The sequence below is a fragment of the Patiria miniata genome, unplaced genomic scaffold, assembly GCF_015706575.1.
Source record: "Patiria miniata isolate m_02_andy unplaced genomic scaffold, ASM1570657v1 HiC_scaffold_10, whole genome shotgun sequence".
Taxonomy (NCBI): domain Eukaryota; kingdom Metazoa; phylum Echinodermata; class Asteroidea; order Valvatida; family Asterinidae; genus Patiria; species Patiria miniata.
Genome location: NW_024037048.1, coordinates 428,865 through 451,600, shown reverse-complemented (window position 1 = coordinate 451,600; position 22,736 = coordinate 428,865). Strand labels below are relative to the sequence as shown.

The window sequence follows — 22,736 nt, the reverse complement described above, 5'->3', positions numbered from 1 at the left end:
AGTGTGCACTGCATAGGGGTTTCTTCTAGGGCGTCGTTACTGGCTGTTGCTCATCGGAGGGTTACACTCTAGGAACCCCACCTGGCTGAGGTGGCGGGTGGGTCCACATCCAGCTGGGCGGCATCATTGGTGGGAATTGCATGTAACCCGGTTGGGCCACAGTGTTGTGCATTGCATACATCGGCATTCCCCAGGGAGGTGCAGCAAAACTTTGGACAGCTGTGACTCGAGGATCCATCTGTTGGTATGATGGTTCTCCGAGTCGGGCATACTCGAACAGTCTTGGGGGATGACGCTGTCTGCATGGTCTGCCTTCATCAGGAGGTGCTGCTGGCTCCAACTGCGGATGCGGTTGCTGCTCAGGAGGTGCTGCTGGCTCCAGCTGCGGCTGCTGTTCGGCTTGTTCATGGTGATGAGGGGGGACTGGTACATCTGGAGCTGTCATCTGGGAACCAGGCTCTGCTAAACTGCCCAGGAAGCAAGCCCATATGGGTGGCATATGGGCCCCATCGGGGCCAAGATATGGGTCCCATATGGGAGGACCCATATGGGCCCCAGATAATTTTGCACCCAAGATTCTTATTATGGGACCCATATGGGCCAGCCATGGGTTATGTCTGGGGCCCATCTGGGCAAACATCTGGGTAAAATATGGGGAAGCTTTAATGGGTCCCATCTGGGTCAAGATATGGGTCCCATATGCGCGGACCCATATGGGCCCCAGATAATTTTGCACCCAAGATCCTTATGGGACCCATATGGGCCAGCCCAGATAACCCATATGGGTTAGCTGTGGGGCCCATCTGGGTAAAATGTGGGTTGTCCAAAACATATTAATCCTAATCTTAATCCTGAATCTTACTTTATTACATTCTCTTTCACCATAATGTCCAAATCACGTTATATTTCCATTAAATCACTTGCATACCCTAGTCACATTCCTCGCTAATACATCTCACAATGCTCCATCTAACTTTCCAACTTTACTTCTCCTACTTAATCCCTTAATCCTCCCAAATAACATCTACAACCATAAGACCCCGTTCCCACTTGATCCACCAATTGGGGGATCTGATCCACCTTTTGCCAAATTGCCGGATCAGATCCCCCAATTGGTGGATCAGATCCGGCAATTGTGTGTAGTGGGAACGCTAACCGTTATAAGGTGGATCAGGATCAGATCCACCTTTTCTGATCCACCTCTGGACCAGGATACAGATCCCCCAATTGGTGGATCAGATCCGGCAATTGCCGGATCACGATCAGATGGGAACGCAAAAGGTGGATCTGATCCGGCAATTTGACCTGTTAACATCCGCCCGGTGCACGAATGGCGCGAAAATGTTGCGGTCTCATGAACGAAGAAACACGTTTTCAGGCGTGTAGCTCATGTGAACATTTCCAGCGTTTACAACATGCACAATAAACAACCGCTGAACTACGGGCTAGCACCGCGCATGCAAAAGCGCACGTGGTATCCTAAAACTACACTATATGCCTTATTTTTGTTGCGTGTTCGGCCATTACTAAACCTTTTTCATTCCTGAAATTTTACTTATCTGTCCATCCATAAATGACTCTGAGTCCGCACTCACCAAAAGACTTCACTTTGGTACAGAATCATTGAAAAGCTTACGAGTATGCGATGAGAATAGTGCCGATAACGCGGTACGTACGGAGGTGACAAATCTGAAGTATTGAATATAGAAAATTGGAAAATGATGTCGTAGTACATCATGTGACCGTTTCTAACCAATGAGAAGCTTCAGAACCAGGGAATCCCTTATCGATGCATTGGTTTCTGCCGTGATGTCACACGTGAGCGGCTCTGTTGGATTTCACCTTTTAATTTATGCACGCACGGATCCTCTACGGATCCGTGATTTATGTTGGTGAATTCGCGTAATTTTTGTCTGTGAATTCTGATAGTGCTGTTTGAAAACTGACCCATCCTGGCCTAGCATGCAACCATGCAACAATGGCACTCCCACAGAGCGCGCGCAATTCTGAACTCAGTGACCCTTCGGACTCGACATTTCCGTACGAAAAGGTGGATCAAGCATAAGTGGGAACGCGTCTTGCGGTTTCGTTGCGGTTAGATAACGATCACACCAAAATGCTGGATCTTGATCCACCTTTTCCCAATTTAAGTGGGAACGCGGTGTAATATACCCCGTAATCACATCCCCTATACCCGTAATCACATCCCCCATAATCATCCCTCCCTCTCTGTCCTTTCTAATTACATCTTTTGTGTGCACACTTCCTATATATATATGCCCAATAATTTCCATTTTCTAAATCACAGTTAGCAAATTTTCAAGCTCCTCCCACAGCTTTGTTTCACAAGTGAGCATGCTCAGTTACGTAATAAATATTCATGACTATTTGCATACCAACTCTTAATGATCAACAGGACATTTTCTAAACAACTTCTTTAGCTTATAACTCTTGACTAACACTGTCGATCTTGTGAATACTTTCCCATTCCATAGACAATTCACTGAACAACAACTTGGCAGTGTACACGACCTCGTTTGACCTTAACTTCCGGCTCTACCTGATGTTCGAAATATGATCAATTATTTATCTTATAACTGTTCAACAATATCACCAATCGTGTTCATACTTTGCAATGCGATGCTACATTCATAGATCAACATGTGCGAACTGTACATAACCTCCTTCGACGTTTACTTCCGGCTCGACCAGAAGTTCAAACTTAGATCAGCTTTTCCCCATGTAACACCCATATGGGCAGGCCCATATTCTGCCCACATAAGTTTGCCCAGGTTTTTCCCATGTGACACCCACATGAGCCCACCCGTATTCAACCCACATTGGATTGCCGCTTTTCCCCATGTGACACCCATAATGGGCCAGGCGGTGTTCTGCCCACTTGGTTTTGCCCACGGTTTTCCCATGTGATACCCTTATAGGCCAGCCAGTATTCCGCGAACATGGGTTTGCCCAGCTTTTTCCCTAATGACACCCATGGGCCAGCCCGTATTTTGCCCACACACCCGATTTTTACCATTTACCCCCATATGGGTCAGTCTGTATTCTGCCTACATGGAGTTGCCCAGCATTATGACACCCATACGGGCCATCCCGTATTTTGCCCACACGTGCTTGCCCAGATTTTTTCCATTATGACACAAACATGGGCCAGCCAGTACTAGTATTCCGCCTACATGGGTTTGCCCAGGTTTTTCCCCAATGACACCCATATGGGCCAGCCCGTATTTTGCCCATTATGAGCGTGCCCAGGTTTATCCCATATGACGCCCTCATGGGTCAGCACGTATTTTCCCCATATGGGTTTGCCCAGGTTTTTTCCCAATGACATCCATATCGGTCAGCCTGTATTTTGCCCATAATGAGCGTGCCCAGGTTTATCCCATATGACGCCCAAATGGGTCAGCCCGTATTTTCCCCACATGGGCTTGCCAAGCTTTTCCCCTTATGACACCCATATGGGCCAGCCCATATTTTGCCCATAAGAGCGTGCCCAGGTTTATCCCATATGACGCCCACATGGGTCAGCCCGTATTTTTCCCACATGGGCTTGCCCAGCTTTTTCCCTAATCCCGACCATATGGGCAAGCCCGTATTGTGCCCATATGAGCATGCCCAGGTTTATCCCATATGACGCCCACACAAGGGCGGATCCAGAACACAATTTTTGGGGGGGCCAAAAAAAATTTTGGTCCCCCCCCAAAAAAAGTGGGTCTAAAAATTTTTTTGGATTCTAGATGCTCTGTGGTGCGATCTGAGGCAATTTCTGAACACTTTAACCAATTTTTTTGAGGAAAAGATGGTGGTGTACTCATTGCCTGCCTTTATTGCGATGTCACATTAAAAAATAAAAAAAATTGGTTTCGTTTTTGGGGGGGGGGGCCATGGCCCCCTTTGGCCCCCCCCTGGATCCGCCCTTGCGCCCACATGGATCAGCCCGTATTTTCCCCACATGGGCTTGCCAAGCTTTTTCCCTAATGACACCAGTATGGGCCAGCCCATATTTTGCCCATAAGAGCGTGCCCAGGTTTATCCCATATGATGCCCACATGGGTCAGCCAGTATTTTTCCGTCATTGGCTTGCCCAGCTTTTCTCCTAATCACACCCATACGGGCAAGCCCGTATTGTGCCCATATGAGCGTGCCCAGGTTGATCCCATATGACGCCCACATGGATCAGCCCGTATTTTCCCCACATGGGCTTGCCCAGCTTTTTCCCCAATGACACCCGTATGGGCCAGCCCATATTTTGCCCATATGAGCGTGCCCAGGTTTATCCCATATGACGCCCACATGGGTCAACCCGTATTTTCCCGACATGGGCTTGCCCAGCTTTTTCCCCAATGACACCCATATGGGCCAGCCTGTATTTTGCCCATATGAGCGTGCCCAGGTTTATCCCATATGACGCCCACATGGGTCAGCCCGTATTTTCCCCACATGGGCTTGCCCAGCTTTTTTCCTAATGACACCCATATGGGCCAGCCCGTATTTTGCCCATATGAGCGTGCCCAGATTTATCCCATATGACGCCCACATGGGTCAGCCCGTTGCGGACGAGTACTCGGTCTCCAGGTTGAAGAACAGAGCTGCGAGCCTTCTGGTCATGGTATTTTCTGCCTCTTTCAGTAGACTTGGCTGCATGCTGAGATGCAATGGAGTAGGCCTCTTCCATTTGCGCCTTCCATTTCCTCACAAACTGGTTGTGGTCTTCAGCACCTGGTCCAAGTTGTGGGTTCAGCCCAAAGGCAGCGTCAACTGGTAAGCGGGGAGATCGTCCATACAGGAGGAAAAATGGGGAGAACCCTGTAGCTGCATTTGTTGTGCAATTGTATGCATGAATGACTTTCTGGAGAGATTCTTTCCAATTAGCCTTCTGTTCCATGGTAAGGGTCCTCAACATGGTCAGTAGTGTCCTGTTCAGTCTTTCGCACTGTCCATTTCCCTAGGGGTGGTATGGTGTTGTTCTCAAACTTGCCACACCTGCGAGTTGCTGAAGGTGTTTGAAAAGTCGGTTCTCAAACTCACCCCCGGTCATGATGAATGCGGTGTGGATAGCCAAAACGAAGGACAAAATCGTTGAATATTTTGTCAGCTACAGTTCTGGCAGATTTGTCTTTGGTTGCATATGCCTGGGCGAATCTTGTGAAGTTGTCAACAATCACCAGGATGTATTCAAATCCGCCCTTGCTCCTCTCTAGATGAACAAAGTCAATGGAGATGACCTCAAATGGTGCTGTGGTGACAATCGTACCCAAGGGTTCTCTGGTGTGTTGTGCAGGCTTTCGGTCTCTGAGGCATGGACACACTTTCATGCAGTAGTGTTCGATGTCACGCTGCATATGGGGCCAGTAAAAACGATCTCTGGCAAGGTCGAGGACACGACTTGCACCAAGATGTCCCATGTTGTCATGGAGCTCCCTGTATGCAACTGGTCGCAGTGTTTCTGGAAGGATCATCTGGGCCCGCACTCCCTTCTTCCTAAAGAGGAGTCCATCTTCAAGGCTGAGATGTTTCCAGTCGCGGAGTAACGCAACAACATCTGAGGGGTCCTTGGCCAGTTCCTTCCGCGTTGGGCGTGTTCCTCTCTGGAGGTACCGGATAACTCTTGCAGTTACTGGGTCCTCCTGCTGTGCTCTCTGAATGTCTCCTTTGTCCATCACTTGGCCACTGGTAGTAGGAGTTGACAAATCAGGGTTCACATTGATTGCTGCAGCCCAGGTGACTTCATCCATGTTTACAGCTTGAAGAGCATTGACAGTGGTGCCAATCTCATCCCGGGAGACTTCACTTGTGCATACCTTGATGTAGCTATCTATGTCGAGGGGCATTCTGGACAAGGTGTCTGCCTCTGCATTGTTTTTCCCAGGGCGGTACTTTATTGTAAAGTGGTAATCTGCAAGTTCTGCAACCCATCGGTGTCCAGTAGCGTTGAGACGAGCAGAAGACAGTACATATGTCAAGGGATTATTGTCTGTGTACATGGTGAATGGGGCAGAGTAATATAGGTAGTCCCTAAACTTCTCCGTTATGGCCCATTTGAGTGCCAGAAACTCCAACTTTCCTGAGTGGTAGTGGTAGTTCTCAGCTGGACTGAGGGTGCGGGAACCATAGGATATCACACGCATCTTGCCTTGTAGCCTCTGGTACAGCACTGCACCCAGCCCTTCACATGAAGCATCGGTGTGGACGATGAATGGTTTCTTGTAATCTGGGAACGCCATGATTGGAGGAGAGACTAGGCAACCCAGGATCTTATCCAGTACCTGTTGATGATGATCTGCCCAGTCAATCTTCTGTTTGGAGAGCTTTTGCACTGACCTCGTTTTGAGATTGGTCTTTGTCTTGGTTTTCATCTTCTGCTTACTCTGCTCGAAACTTGGTTCCACCTTCAGTAGGTCGTAGAGAGGTCTGGCAATACGAGAAAAGTCCTGGATATAGCTGCGATAGTACCCAAGTAGGCCTAGCAGCTTCCTAAGGTCACCTACAGTTTCTGGTCTCTTTTCGCTGAGGGACTTGACAGCAGCTACATCAGAGGGGTCTAATTAACCTATGGCCATCTGCTGATACAAGTCGTCCAAGGTAGCGTACCTCACTCTGGAACAGCTCGCACTTGTTTGGTCGTAGCTTGACACCATGGATCTGCATACGCTGCAGGACCTTCTGTAGGTGTCCCAGATGATGCTGGAAGTCGTCGCTGAATACCAATACATCATCTAGATACGTCATGGCAATCTCTCCATTTAGACCATCTAGGCAGGTCTCCATAAACCTTTGAAAGACTGCGGGTGCATTGGTGAGACCAAAGGGTATTCTGACCCACTCGTAAAGTCCCCAAGGAGTGATGAAAGCTGTGAGGGGGCGACTCTCTTCAGACATGAAACCCTGGTGGTAGGCTTTCCCTTGGTCAAGGGTTGAGAACCAGCAGTTGCCCCCAAGGCTGTCCAGCACATCCTTGATTCTTGGAATTGGTTGACGATCAGGAATAGTTTTCCTATTCAGCTCCCTGTAGTCAACGCACAGTCTCAGGCTCCCGTCCTTCTTACGGACACAAACCACCGGTGATGAGTAAGGTGAAGTAGATTTGGCGATCCATTCACGGCTGATTAGTACCTCTTGGTACAGGGGGCGGGGCATGGACATGTAAGTCTTTCGGACTGGCGTTGTATCGTTCAAGTCGATCTTCATCTTTAGGTCAGGAACACTACCCAGGTCGGAGTCATCCTTTGCAAAAGCTGCCGAATTTTCTTTGAGGAGTTTCTCCACTGCAGCCTTCTGGAGAGGTAGTAGGTGACTCAGGTCAACTGGTGGTATCCATTGGTCATCACTGGTTATACTCGAAACTGTAGCTTTTCCGCTGTTTGTGGGGCAGTTGCGTTGGGATGTTGTCCACTCCTTGAAAGTGGATGGCTCTATCGGGTAGACAGAATGGACCAGCTGAATATGGCCCAACAGGCTCCGTCGTCTCAGAGTAATGTCTCTGTCAGTGGTGTTCGTCACTCGAATGATGAAGGGACAACAGGTACCTGGCGTTAGACTGACTACTGACTCTTCAACTTGAAGACCTTCAGGCCACTGACGTTCAACATCTGGCTCAAACAGTCCCGTAATCTTGCAGTCTAGTGGTCCTGCACGGGTCCGACACCGCACACCGACACTGCTCTGTTGGGGTATTACGATGTCTTGTCGTCCCGATTTGACACTGCACACTTCTTCCGGGTCATTTGTTTGGATGAGTTGAACTAACTTTTCAGCTCTACTCTGTTGCAAGTTCTTCATTGCACCACCAAGAATGCAGCTCGCGTCTTTGCCGGAATGCTGCACAACCATCTCGATCACGTTGTAGCCTATGATGGGATGCTGTAGCTGGTTCTTGGTGACGAGAGCGGGGAAAGCTACTGGAGGGCACATCTGTGGTGTCCTCATCTTTAACTCAATTTCTACCCATCCTTCAAATGGGATCTGTGTGCCATTAGCAGCTCGTAGGTCAAGCTTGCTCTCATGTTCCAAAACTTCGGAAAGTGAACGGACAGATGTACTGGGTAGGTTGTCCTGATGCCAATCAGTACTTATCAGTGAAACTTGGGCTCCAGTATCCCATAATACTGTCGTGGGCAAACGGTTCAGGAGGCAATCAACAGTACATCTGGGGCCGACAAGGTTTGTCACTTTCCGATGTTGTCTTGGGGTAATGTGGCAGATGAAAGTTCTGTTATGGTCAGGATTCTGTGGGATTGGTTGGGACGCTGTTACAGACCTGGTTACACCCTGTCCCGTGGGTGCAACCCATCGTCGTTTCCCTGGCGACGTTGTGTGTTTCCTTGACGACAGCCACGTGTGAAATGGTCTGGCGATCCACACTTAAAGCAGTTGTCACAGGATGAGCCAGTGCCATCTTCCTCGCACTTCCTGCAACCGCGTCTAGTGGAGGGTCGGAGTGAGGGGGCTCGTCATTGGGGATGTCTTGTCGGGGCCTTCTGTAGCGTTTCAGTCAGGGCGGCGACCTGTGTCTTCAGGGCCACGAGCTCTGCCATCCCAGCCTGTAACTCTGCTATCTGTGTTGTCAGCAGTCCTGGCTTTGGTTGAGATTTTGGTGCAGGCTCGTTCTCCTGAAGCTGGTTGACAGCGACTGGCCTTGCGAGATGAAGTTTCTTTCGCCGTTCTGCTTCCAAACTTGAGCTCACGCTCAACTTTTCGAAGACAGTTTCGTCGGTCAAATCTGGGTCGTCTAGATGAGGGCGTAACTCAGCTTTGATACTGTCGCTCCTCAAACCTGTCAAGACGGCATGCCGGAACATGTTCTGCACGAGAATGGGGTCATAAAACAGTCCAGACTCTGCCTCTTGACTGGCAAAGACGACCTTCTGTCTTAGGTCAAGCGCCTTCAAGAGAAATGCCTGAGACGACTCCTTCGGGTCCTGGGCAAGTTGCGCCAGCTCTTTGTACAATTCCGTGGCGTCCCTCTCTTGGTAATGGCATCTCAGAATGCGGCGAAGACTCGGCAATGTGATTTGTCTGCGTCCCTCCAGGTAACTCCGCAGCGCTGCTCCCGGCACAATAGCTCGGATTACGCCTTGGACGACTTCACTGTCCGGTACCCCTTCTCACGACCAGTCTCAATTTGGTGTGCCAGGCTGGTAAATGTCAGCCTGTCCTTCTGGCCGGGTTCTCCGATCTGTCCAAAAATTTTGAATTCACGACGCATTAGACTCAGGACTTCTGGTCCCACAGTTGGTTGCTCGGATTTAGCGGGGACCAACTTCAAAGGGGCTGGCTGGACTTCCAAAGGTTCGTCTGAAGAGTCAGGCTTTGCACTCTTGGCTGAGACAGCTGCCTCATCCGGAACAACCTCGGGGCCAGCAATTCCATCGATGAATCCGTCCAGTCCTTGGAGCAGCTCAATTCCTCCATCGGCGCGATCTAGGACTTCATCACTGTACGTGTTCTGCACCAGCCTCTGATGACCATTGACTTTCTCTGCCGTATCTCCGGTCTCCAGCCCCAGGTGCTCGCATACTCCAAGGAGCTTTTGAGTGGAAAGGACACGTACTCTGGCATTGACCTTCTCGACAACTTCCAGGATATCCATGTTGTTCACTTGATAGACAGCAACGATGGTCGTGGTGACGTCACTGGGGTCGAGTCGTGACAGCGGCTTGAGGCAATCCCTGTTGAGGCGATCCCTCCTCTCGCTGGTGGTACACCCTGGTCTCGCACACCCAGTCAACTCGCTGGTCCCGTCGGCTGTCTAGATGCCGTTTACTGTTGCATCTGGTCTTGGTTCGTTTCACTGGATAGGCGCATTTGGTCTACTGTAATTCTCGTCAGACACGCCTACCCCTCTCGTGCCTCCAAATGTTACACCCGTGTAATTGCAAGAGATGGCACTTACGAGAGTTACATTAAAATGATGAAGTTGGTGACCCTGCATGTAAGAAATAATGGAGAGTTGTCAGCCAAAGATACAGAAATGCATGAGGACAACTTTATTGCAGATGTTGGCAGGGTCATTGCTTGTAAGAACAAATCCAACAATACATTTAAAATACAAGTATAAAACCTAAGTAAAACACAAATTCTAGTTAAGAAACACGAAATGCAAAAGACCAATTCCTTCTACCAATATCGATTAATTGTGACACACTTGTATAATCGATATCTAATATATTGTTACGAACCCAGATTGCTTGATTATGGAAATCTAGCGCCCTCTGGATTCACTCTGTCCATGAAGTACACAATCTTATTGTTGTCTTTTATAGTTCCTGTATTTTACCCATTTATCGTAAATTGCCAACTTGCACTTTTATTCCCAGGGTCTCTTACCAAGCACAGCGCATGATGCAATACCACGCGCGCTACTGTATGCATTATTCATGTAGCGATGTACATGTGCGCGACTGACCACACCTCCCTTCGCCCCAGCGAGCTAAGTTCCTTTCCCCATAGCATGCGTGCTTTGGCGTTCTCCGAGAGACTGCTCAGCGGCACGGAGCGTTTCTCTCCCCCGTGTGTTACCCATGAACTCTAACGGGAGTTCTCGGTCCCGTTTTCCAGTCCCGTACTTAGCTTGAGGGAATGGAATGTTACCTTGCGTGGTCGCGTAGCTGGGCGTGGTAAGACATCCTGTGATGTAAATAACCTGTGACACAGTAACCTTTTAGCTTGTCACTCACTCCATCAAGGTTGCTCGAGATGTTGTGTAAACACTTTTGCACTCTGATCTAACTATTTGCACACATCTCTCTCTGTATTTGCACACTTCTCTTTCCATGTTTTCCCTTATGTAAATGCACACGTTTCTAGTCTCTTGCACTAGGCACTCTTAGTAAATCATGTGACTAGTCATGTGACCCTTAGACATGGAAGATTACTATTGGTTAATTCCTAATCAGTGCTCATGCATTATTTAATCCCGAGACTTCTACTGCCTATAAATACCGGAGGTTTTCCTCACTTTCGGCAGTGCGGCGAACCACGAAACCAATGTAGTGCGAACGAACCCTAAACCCAAAGTTGTACGGCGAACTTATATGTTGTGCGGTAAATCGTATGATGTGCGATGAACTCGACTCTGAGACACCAATTGTTGTGCGACTCTTGTCACTACGAAGCATCGGCCTCCCTTGGTGGTTGAGGCGCGGTGAAGTAATAGTGCAATCACTAGTACTAGTGTTATTATGAAGCATCCTTCTCCTAGATCCCTCGAGGAGTGTGTAGAAGCTGGTGAAATAGTAATACACTAGTCCCAATGGTGCTGTGCGGTTTCGAATGGCCATTGGACTGCTAGTCTTAGCTTGAACATGTTGTGCGGTTGTCTGGTGTTCTAGCCCAGCCAGAGCTAGTTCATCCCCGTCACCACAGCGGACCGCTCCCGCTGTGGTCAGCCGGCTCCCCGTAGCCATTCCCCCCGTAGTTCAGCTATGCTAGCCCGGTCTTGTCATAAACACTATCCTTGGTGCATAGTGCCACGATTGACCTTGGATACCCAATACGCCACATGCACACTTTGGTTCGAACTGTAGTGCGGCCTGGTACACTTGCTGGCCCCGTCCAGTTGCCGTTGCCTCCCCGGTCACCGCAGCGGTCCGCTCCCGCTTCGGTCAGACCGTCGATAACCCGTACCGTGCCGGTGCCCACTCAGTTCGTATTGGTTGACATGGTTTTGCCATTGTACATAGTACATGTATAGACTTTGTAGACGCCAACCTGTTATCTCTATAACGCTACCAAAGACTATCAAAAGGAGAAACCCTATAGGTTGATGAAATCTAACAAAGTTATGTAAAGTGAAGAGATGAATAAATCAGTGTGTTGACATGTGTGACTGTCACCCCAAAGCTCTGTTTCCCTCCAACTTATTGAATTATTTTTGACTCTAATAATGTTTCATGAACTGCTATTAGGGAACGCAACAATATCAATGGAACACCATATTGATACTGACTCTGGTGATAATCGATATCTTTACTACTGACATACACGTCCATACATACATGTATGCCCATGTCACTGCAACATCGCACAGCCCTACTGCTCCATGCACAGGATGCAGAGATAAACAATTGAGGATTAACTCTGGTTGAGCAAACAAGACTCACACAGGCCCCAGCATGGTCTTGACTGGTCCATGTGCATGTCTCAAGATTCCTTTGTTCTAAACTAAAGGCAGTACATGAGGCAAAATCAAAGATAACTTAACTTTTAACTAAAATATTGTGGCGAATCCCGTCCGGGTCAAGTTTGACTCGGTACTGCACAGGCGAGCGGCAGCCCTACAGCACTGTGGGGGAGGTCGTTTGGCAACCATATATCGCCGCGCGCAACACTTTTTCCCGGGACCCTATGGAGCGGAAATAAATACCAGGCAGAGCAGCGCAGGAACCCAATAATCTGACAAAGAGAGAGATCACTCAAGAGCCGCGGGGTTTTCCCTTTATTATAACTAAGACGCCTTAATCACTTCAGTTAAGTTGCAGATTCCTTAAGGGATTGCTGTTCCTTAAGGTATAGCCTTGAGGTTCCTTAAGGGTTTCCTGTATCCTTAAGGGATATAATCGAGTTTCCTACTGAGCCTTAGAATTACTGATAGAGAGGTTTATTACTGAAGGCACTTAATAGAAATTATTACTGAATGTGATAACTTGTGGGGAGGTTCAACAATATCGGTCCTGAACTGTGCTCGTCACTAACTTTATCAAATACGTCAGCTTGACATACCCTGCGCTATGAGCTGCTGCAACTAGATTCGGCAAACCGCCGCCGCCACGGACTCTCTGACACGGCTCCGACAGTCCCGCTGTCTCGGACACTCCGATCAGCCTCTCTCACGCTGCTCTGGGATCCGGCAGTCGGTCGCTATACCGCTCCGCCTCGCTGCTACCAGCTCCCACTACACACCAACAGCAACGCTGACGCACACAAGCCTAGCGCCCTACAACAACTCTCTTAGAGCTCCGCCGTCACACGTCTCTTCAGTCCGCTAGCTCCACAGCAACTCCCGCCACGTACACACACGAGGCACAGCGCGCGCAAAACAGCTCAAGGTCACCTAAGCAGCCCACTGCGCATGCTCAGCAAGTATGGCACGCCTCAGCGCTATGACGCGCGAAAGCTACAAGCACTCAGGCCAATTTCGTTACACAGCCCCAACCTTAAGTTCGGACCGTCCCGGTCCGTTAAACTGAAAAACAACCAAAACGAAATTAACTGAGGTGCCATCTTATACAATGAAAATATAAAGTTCACTTATACACAAAATAAGCACCTTTACCTTTAAGGCTACTGTGGTCTCCTTAAGGGAAATTTAAAGAAAGGTAAGATTCTGAGGTTCCTTAAGGGAGTGTCCAAAACAAATCACACCTGATACGGCTTTATCAAAAATAGACAAGGATCCACTTTCTCCTTCAGGGAGTTTATACACATGAAATACAATCACAACATACCTCAAGGACGTCTATATAATCAAAAGTAATTACCCTGCTCCTTGAGGGAGTTTACACAAAGATCATCAATAAATACAGTATTCCTTAAGGGAATGCGGTAGCTAATGAAGGCAAGATCGGTCTCTTTTTTTAACAAATATACTCTCTTATAAAACTTTTACACTGTTCCAAAACTAAGTTAAAAACAACAATGTAAACCTTAAGAAAACCTAAACTCTACTTGAGGATGAAACCGGCCGTAAACTCCACATCGTAGGTCCTCTCTACGACCTCTTCAGATACCTTCAACCCATTCTGAAACTGGCTCCTGGTGCTGACCTCCTTCACTTGACGAACATTCCCGGCCATCATCACTTCCAGATCAGCAGTATCGATCGGACTCGCCCGTCGCCACCCAGGGTTGCCACTACTGACCCTGCATACTCTGGCTCGTGGTGGTTCCTCCAGTGCTGACGTCTTGGCCTGCCCGTCGGCTGAATATCTGTGGCAGGTGGAAAGGTGCGTTTCCGAAGATCCCCCTCCTGATACCGTAGAGAGCTTCCCTGAAGTGCTCGCCCAAGGTTAACAGAAATAGAGGCGTCGTCGTTGAGGTCTGTTTCCTCCCCGTCGCTAGCTTCTGCCTGGACATCCTGCCTCATTGACATCATCCCTTGTGGTTTCCCTCCATATACCATCCTGCGTCGCGGCTCCACGCTGTCGAGCAGAGACACGGAAGCTGGTGACAAGGATATCCCAGCCACATCATCTATCTCTAACTCCCTGCCAGGTGTCAAGGGGACCTGAGTTTCTTCCTCCTCGGCCTCCTTCTTCTGCGGTTCCCTCGGTGGCTTATCAACACTCTTAACTTCCGTTCCCATCCCCTTTCCTGCCGAGGGGGCAGCAAAAAGACTCGTCTCTTCTTCAGGTTCACCTGACCTCATTGCTCGTTTCTCTTCCTTCTTCCGGCCCTCCTTTGCCGGTCTGTCGACGGTTGCAGTCTCGGGTCTCTTCCTCTTCCGTCCGGAGGGGGCAGAAGAAGTACTCGGTACCTCATCCGAGTCTTCAGACTGCTTTGCTGCTTTTCTTTCCTCTTCCGTCTCAGGGTATACGCTTTTCAGGTCATCCATTCCTGCGGGGTGGTGATTGTGATAGTGCACTCTAAGGTTGTCCTTCCTCCCGTATCTCCTGTCGCATCTTTTGCAGAAGTATAGGAGGCTCTTCTTCTTGTTGTGAGTTCCGAGATGGTTGTCCAGGCTCCTCTTACTGATGAATGTGTCTTCACACTCAGAGCATGCATATACCTTCAAGGTACTCCAGTCCTTTGGCTTCTTCCAACCTGCCTTGGGATCCTCCATCCTCCTTTAAAGAAAGCAAAAGAAACAAAACGAAAGAACAGTTACTTCACTGTAGCTACCCAACTTCTTAAGTAGTCCTAGAACTAATCGATCTCCCTTAGATTCCTGAGCTATTTACAGATAGCGCTGTGGCTGCCGTCGCTGGCGCAAAGGATTCCTCCTCGCCTGTGCAGGTATTACATGTGTCATGTTCAGGGGTGCAGGTTCTAGGTCAGATCCTGCATTGCCTGCACCTTCAGGTGCTTCCCGATCACACTGTATCTCTGGTACTAAAGTCTGGCCCAGTTCCACTGGGCTACTATCTACTTCTATCTGAGCTTCCTCTCCCTCAGGAATATCTCCTGCAGGTTGCTGCTGCGCTTCCTGTCCCCTGCCGCCCGTCTCTAATATCCAAGACTTCAAAGGCGTGCCTTGGTACGGCTTAAGGCGGTCACAGTGGATAACCTTCATTTTTGCCCCCGGCTTCCGCTGAATCCTTAAGGTTACGTCTGACAGCCTGTTCACTACAAGGTAGGGCCCCTCCCACCTACACATTAACTTTGGCGACACTCCCTTTTTCTTCACCGGGTTGAACAACCACGCAAACATGCCTTCAGCAAAGTTGCCCTGGATTGTGCCCTTGTCATAGTTGAGTTTCTGACGCCTTGCACTTTTCTTCAAGTGTTCTCTAGCCCTGTCATGTGCGCCCTGCATCCTCCTACGCACCACTTTGGCATAGTCCGGTTCCTTCATCTCTTCTGTATCTCCTGCAGGAGGATCCTCCATTGTTAAATCAAGGGGCAGAGAGACTTCCCTCCCGAGCATTAACATATTCGGAGTTTCCCCCGTGGATTCCTGTGGTGTGCTTCGGTAAGCAGCTGCTGCATATGGCAACTCCTCATCCCAGTCTTTGTTATTTTGTGCTCCTTCATGAGCATGGCCACGATATTAACCAGGGTCCGATTAAATCTCTCGACCATCCCGTCGGACTTCGGGTTGTAGGGAGTGGTCCTGGTCTTCTCAACCCCGAGCATCCTACACACCTCAGCTATCAGCCTTGACTCGAAATTTCTCCCTTGGTCGGTATGCAGTGTTTTGGGGACGCCATACCTGCACACGAATTCCTTGATAAACCTGTCCGTGACAGTCGCTGCCTTCTCATCATGAATGGGGTATGCCTCAAACCACTTGCTGAAGTAGTCCCCAATCACTAGTATATATCGGTTGCCATTTCTTGTCACTGGGAAGGGTCCTGTTATGTCCATTGCCACCCGCTCCATTGGAATTCCCACTAGGTGTTGCTGTACGGGCGCTCTTCTCTTCTTGTTGGGCGACTTCCTCCTAGCGCACACATCACACTCCCGAATGAAAGACCTTATGTCCGCACCCATCCCTTTCCAATAGAATTTGGTGCGCACCTTTGCCATGGTCCGTTCAGTCCACTCAGTCTTCCTGCATGAAGCTCATGCAGTATCTTTTGTCGGAATTCCTGCGGTACCAACGTTTGCCACTGAACCTCCTTGCCATTATCAGACTCCCAGCGGCGCTGTAAGACGCCGTCCCGAACAGATAATTGTTCCCATCGCAACCAATAGTTCTTATTTGCGCTAGATGTCACGGACAGTGTCTCCCAATCTGGACGAGGTCTTTCTGCCTCCTTAGCTCTGATTACCCACTCCATGGAGCTTTCTCTAAGTTGAGCTTTCCTCCAGTCTTCCAATGTTACCTCTGGCAACACTCCAACCGCACATACCTCTGCTACGCCCTCCTTCACGTCTGCCTGAGCGCCTCCATCACTTAAGGTGGTTTCTCCTCCCTTCAGTGATGTCAAAGGAGCTCTACCCCTTTCCTTCCATATGGTTTCCTCATCTCTACTGGTGTCCCACTCGCCCATCCCGCACTGGGAACAGGGTCGACGGGATAGACTGTCCGCGTTCTGATGAGCTTTCCCCGCTCGATGGATGATTTCGAAATCATACTCCCCGATTAACTGTAGCCATCGTGCTACTTGGCCTGCACGCTCCCTGAAGTTAATGAGCCACCTTAAGGCTCCATGGTCTGTCCTCACTGTGATTCTTCGTCCATAGATATACGGTCGGAAGTGCCTTAAGAACGTCACCACAGCCAGCAATTCTCTCCTGGTGACGCAGTAATTTTGTTCTGCCTTTTTCAACACTTTACTAGCAAAGGCTATGACCCTCTCCTGGCCATCCTTTCTCTGTGCTAGGACCCCTCCTATCCCTGCGTCACTGGCATCTGTGTCAAGTATCAGCTCTCCATCTGGTTCCGGGTAAGTGAGGACAGGCGACTCCGTGAGGCGCCTCTTCAATTCCTCGAAGGATGCCTGACATTCATTGGTCCACTGGAAATCCCTGTGTTTTTCCGTAAGCCTGTGCAAAGGCTTCGCCACCGCTAAAAACCCCTCTATAAACCTCCTGTAGTAGGACGCTAGTCCTACAAAACTGCGAACTTCCTTTACTGTCTTGGGGACTGGCCAATCCCTGACCACCTTGATCTTATCAGGATCCGTGCTAATGCCCTCCGGAGTTACTACATGACCGAGGTAGCGAACTTTCTGTTTGAACAGATCACACTTAGCAGGCTTTAACTTTAATCCTGCGTCTCTCAGGCGCTGCAACACGACCTTCAGTCGACTGAGTTCCTCCAGTATAGTCTTGCCGAACACTATAACATCGTCCAGATACACTAAAAGTGTTTCCCAGTGAAGGCCACTTAATACTCGTTCCATAAGTCTCTCAAACGTCGAAGGCGCGTTGCATAGCCCGAAAGGCATCACACGCCAACTGTAAAGGCCGCCCCTTACTACAAAGGCCGATTTCTCCTGTGCCTCCTCATCCAGGGCCACCTGCCAGTAGCCAGATGCGAGGTCCAGCGTAGAAAACCACTGGGCCCCAGAAAGCGCATCAAGGGAATCATCAATCCTGGGGATTGGGTAGGCATCCTTGATCGTTATGGAATTAAGTCTCCGATAGTCAACGCAGAACCGCTTGCTTCCGTCCTTCTTTTTGACGAGCACTACGTTTGAAGCCCACGGGCTACTTGAGGGTACAATCCTTCCGTCCTTAAGCAAGTCCTGGACTTGCCGATTAATTTCCTCCTGTTCGACTGCAGGAAATCTCCTGGGTCTCTCTCGCATAGGCCTTTTGCCCTCTGTCGTTATATGGTGTTTTACGCATTCCGTGCGTCCATTATCCTCACTACCCTTCGAGAATACATCCTGAAACTCGGTAAGTAATCCTGCCACCTCCACATGATACTCGGACTTCACTCCCTCGATGCTCCGGTTGAACAAGTCCTGCAGATGTTCAGGCAACCGGTCAGGTCGTCCTCCTTGTATGGGTTGATGTGGTTGCACGTCCTCTTCCGCCACCTGACTAAGCAAACCAGCCATACTGCCGGCCTTAACAACACATACTCTCCTTCCTGGGTTGAAAACCCTTATTGGCAAATTATCTTCCTCAGGCTTTACCAAAAGCCTTGCAACAATCAGCCCCTTAGCCGTCAACTCTGTACTCTCCGCAGGTTCCATTATCCCGAGCCCAGTAAACTTCCGAGTCACTCTCCCTGATACAAGTGCTTCGTGCCCTGGTGGCACTGATATGGTCTCTCCTACGACCACCCGGGCACAGAAATTATTGCCCTGTTTATTCACACACTTAATCTTCTGTCCATTCAGGGCAAGGACTAACTCCTGAAAATCTAACCGTCCCCTTGTCGGTAGGAGGTAGTCCATCCCAAGGATTCCATCCATCTCCAATTTGGCAAAGATCGCCCGCACTGGGGAGGTAGTCTTCCCAACTTGAACCTCTAACCACGCTCCACCTATCGTCTCTATGGAGTGACCGTCAGCTCCATACAGTCCTACTCCCTCCGTGCTCAATGTTGGCCTCTGTTCCTTCGGTATCTTGTAGTATACCGCCGTCGAAATTATTGTGTCTGTCGCCCCTGTATCTATTAACATAAGTGTCTCTGCTCCCCTCACACGTGCACTCACATAAAGTCCTCCCTTCCTTTGGTCCCTTGAGGGAAGTGTAATCCCCTGAGGTATTCCTCCTATTGTTTGTGGTCCTTTCGAATCGTCAGCCCACCCTTGGACCCCAGGGAAGGCTGTTTATCGTTTCCCGACTCTACGTTTTGTTCACGTTTGGGTGCTTTACAGTCCCGTGCAATATGTCCCTTTTCCTTGCAACTGTAACACTTGTCGTTCTTTGGTGCAGGACAGTTCCTAGCAAAATGTCCCGAAGCTTTGCAGTTGTAACACACGTCCTGTGTTCTGCCTTTCCATCCCTTTCCAGATCTCGGTCCAGAATCATAACCCACTTGTTTCTCCTGGCTACCCTTACTGATATCCTGTAGCATCGACTGGATTTTTCCAAAGGCTTGTCCCATGGACTCCTGTGTTTCTCTTATCTCTCCCTTCAGTTCCTTCATCGTAATTTCGTCCTTGCCTTCTAGTACTCTAGCAAACTTCCTAGCCTTATCGCTAGTCCTACGATCCTCTGTCTGCAGGAAACTCTGTGTTTGCAACGCCGCCTTGATCGAATCATCAAGGGTGGCAGGCTTTGAACGGAAAATACCCTCCCTGATTTCTCTGTCTTTCACGGCGTCCATGAAATGTCCCTTCGCCAGTCTCTCTCTACTCTTGTCTGAGAACTCCGGGTACGCCAATGCTGCAAGTTCTCTCACACTGGCTCCGAGCTCTTGCAGGGTTTCAGTCTCGCCCTGACGAAGATGACGAAGCTCCATTAGATGGAAATCTGCCTGTTGTCCTGGTCCAAAACGTTGATCTAGTCTGTCCAAAAGATCCTTAAGTGAAAGTTCCTTCCCCTCTGGTTGGCATCCCAGCACCTTCAACGCCTGTCCCTGAAGGCTGGCCGCTAAGAATACAGCAGCCTGGCTGTCCTTCCATCCATTTGCTACGCAACAAGCTTGAAAATGTGCCTTATAGTCCTTCCATGGCACTTTTCCACTGAACCGGTCAGGACAAATATTCGGTTTCCTAATTCTGTCCTCACTTGTCTTAGTTTCCTTCGCGGTTACCAAGGATGTCTCCTCCGTTTGTCTAGTGTTTGCAGGTGTGCCTGGTATCCCTAGTATTGAACTAAAAGTGCTTGAGACAGCAGGAGTTGGGGTGAACAGTTCCGGTGTTTCAGTCCTGCTTATTTCCTTATCCTCGATGATTGATTTCATTTTCTGTACTTGTTCCTCAAGTTCCCGTTTTTCCTTGAGTGCATCGTCGTACATGTTTTCGGCCTGGTGTGCCTCCATCCTCAGAACATCCAGCTCCTCCTCCATCCATTTAGAATCCATCACTGCAGATGCAGTCTCCTGAAAGTGTCACGCCTTATCCCACTTCTGACACCAATGTGGCGAATCCCGTCCGGGTCAAGTTTGACTCGGTACTGCACAGGCGAGCGGCAGCCCTACAGCACTGTGGGGGAGGTCGTTTGGCAACCATATATCGCCGCGCGCAACACTTTTTCCCGGGACCCTATGGAGCGGAGATAAATACCAGGCAGAGCAGCGCAGGAACCCAATAATCTGACAAAGAGAGAGATCACTCAAGAGCCGCGGGGTTTTCCCTTTATTATAACTAAGACGCCTTAATCACTTCAGTTCAGTTGCAGATTCCTTAAGGGATTGCTGTTCCTTAAGGTATAGCCTTGAGGTTCCTTAAGGGTTTCCTGTATCCTTAAGGGATATAATCGAGTTTCCTACTGAGCCTTAGAATTACTGATAGAGAGGTTTATTACTGAAGGCACTTAATAGAAATTATTACTGAATGTGATAACTTGTGGGGAGGTTCAACAATATCGGTCCTGAACTGTGCTCATCACTAACTTTATCAAATACGTCAGCTTGACATACCCCGCGCTATGAGCTGCTGCAACTAGATTCGGCAAACCGCCGCCGCCACGGACTCTCTGACACGGCTCCGACAGTCCCGCTGTCTCGGACACTCCGATCAGCCTCTCTCACGCTGCTCTGGGATCCGGCGGTCGGTCGCTATACCGCTCCGCCTCGCTGCTACCAGCTCCCACTACACACCAACAGCAACGCTGACGCACACAAGCCTAGCGCCCTACAACAACTCTCTTAGAGCTCCGCCGTCACACGTCTCTTCAGTCCGCTAGCTCCACAGCAACTCCCGCCACGTACACACACGAGGCACAGCGCGCGCAAAACAGCTCAAGGTCACCTAAGCAGCCCACTGCGCATGCTCAGCAAGTATGGCACGCCTCAGCGCTATGACGCGCGAAAGCTACAAGCACTCGGGCCAATTTCGTTACAATTTGCTAAACTTCTACGTGTACAAATGCTTCAGAGAATCCATCTCAACTGAAACCATCTTCACTCCTACTTCTTGCATAAAGGAACCTTGCAATTAATTCTGGGTCTAACAGTGAAACTTTCCTCAATCAACTGTCTTCAACTGAACACTAATTCATCAATCAGAAACATGATCTCACAGTTGTCTAAAACTTCATGTTTCAACACTTATACAAGTTTCACAGAATAAATGAATGCAATGAAGGAACTTTGAACCTTAACTTAATAATGAACTTCTTCACAAACTTTGAGGAATCGAATGTTTCAGAACTTAACTACTTATTTCCTCAAGTCTCAACATTAACAGTCTAAAGAATTAAAACAACTAAACACAATACAAAGGCTTAAATCAAAGGAAATCTATGAATGTGAATTATCAGAAATGAAAGTTAAAATCAACATACCTGTAAGAAATAATGGAGAGTTGTCAGCCAAAGATACAGAAATGCATGAGGACAACTTTATTGCAGATGTTGGCAGGGTCATTGCTTGTAAGAACAATGAAGCCAACTTCCTGTCCCTTGCTGATGTGGCAACTCTTGGATCAGTCCATTATTTTCAGAGGTAAAGCAAAGTCTGGACTATTACATTATAAAAGGGGAGGGGGCAAAATTGAAAAAGGGGTTGACCAATTTCCATGGCCTCTACAAAACTGTAATGAAAAGGGTTTGGCATCCTGATGAGAAATAACAACAAAAATCTTGAATATGTATGTAATATGAAACTTGAAAGAAGTGTTATCTGGCAAGCACTCATTGCGTGTGAAAAGGTTTCTGACTGTCAATAGAGGGCGCTGTTTCTCATGTTTTTTAATTTTTCTCATGCAGAATTTTGGCGTTTTTATCCCAGATTTTCTCATTCCAAAACAACCTTTGGATCAGGGTACAAATTTGCTTAGATATAGTACATCATAATCTACATATCTGGATAGCAATATAAAATTCGGCGGACCAGATCGCCTATCTCGTAAACTATAGCATTTTCGGCCTCTCGTCCCATGGACTGCAATGGCTGCCATGTAAGAAACGCCCTTTTAAGATGTTTGTACAGGTCTGTTTACATATGGGAGTCTACTGTACTTTTTTATTAACATGAAATGCTGACAAATTACATTCTTCTATTAGGTTTCAGCTTACGATGATATTTTTATTGCCCATACAGACTGGGCTCTCAGAATCATGTCTCAGTAATGTGCACAAAATTTGGCTGGAAATAAATTTGTTTCAATCTTTGCCGTGAAATAGGGCAATTCACACTCACAGTGTAATTAATAATGGAGTAACTTTTTTGTATCATGTTAGTGATGACATTGTCCAGTACATATGCCTTGAAGCTCCACCGTTGAGACCCCGTGGAGCCCGCCCGCGTCTCTCACTTTATCTGTCTTCACAGTTGATGTTTGGTGTTGCCAGAGTATATGGAAAACAGATGGAGTATTTAAATGGTAAGGAGTATTGTTTTAAATAACATATATACTTATGGAGGTCACCTTAGCCAAATAGAGCATTGGGTTCTTGAAAATACAAATAATTCAAACTGTATAGTGGAAAAAACTTGTGGATGCATTACGTGGTGCTGATCCTGAAAGGAAAGGGGAAATCGTTTTTGG

At 48.5% G+C, this 22,736-nt stretch overlaps 1 protein-coding gene across 1 annotated transcript; it reads right to left on the bottom strand.

The window, feature by feature from the left end:
- Positions 1 to 8,596: 8,596 nt before the first annotated feature.
- On the bottom strand, positions 8,597 to 21,795 carry LOC119734717. Its single transcript, XM_038208259.1, has 2 exons — positions 21,532 to 21,795; positions 8,597 to 9,943 (listed from the first exon to the last, which is right to left on the bottom strand). Exon 2 carries the CDS (start codon positions 9,605 to 9,607, stop codon positions 9,086 to 9,088), a length of 522 nt encoding a protein of 173 aa, XP_038064187.1. The 5' UTR covers positions 9,608 to 9,943; positions 21,532 to 21,795; the 3' UTR covers positions 8,597 to 9,085.
- Between the last annotated feature and the right edge of the window lie 941 nt (positions 21,796 to 22,736).

Coding starts and splice junctions, on each gene's coding strand:
- LOC119734717 (XM_038208259.1), bottom strand. CDS start 9,607: ATGGATATCCTGGAAGTTGTCGAGAAGGTCAATGCCAGAGTACGTGTC.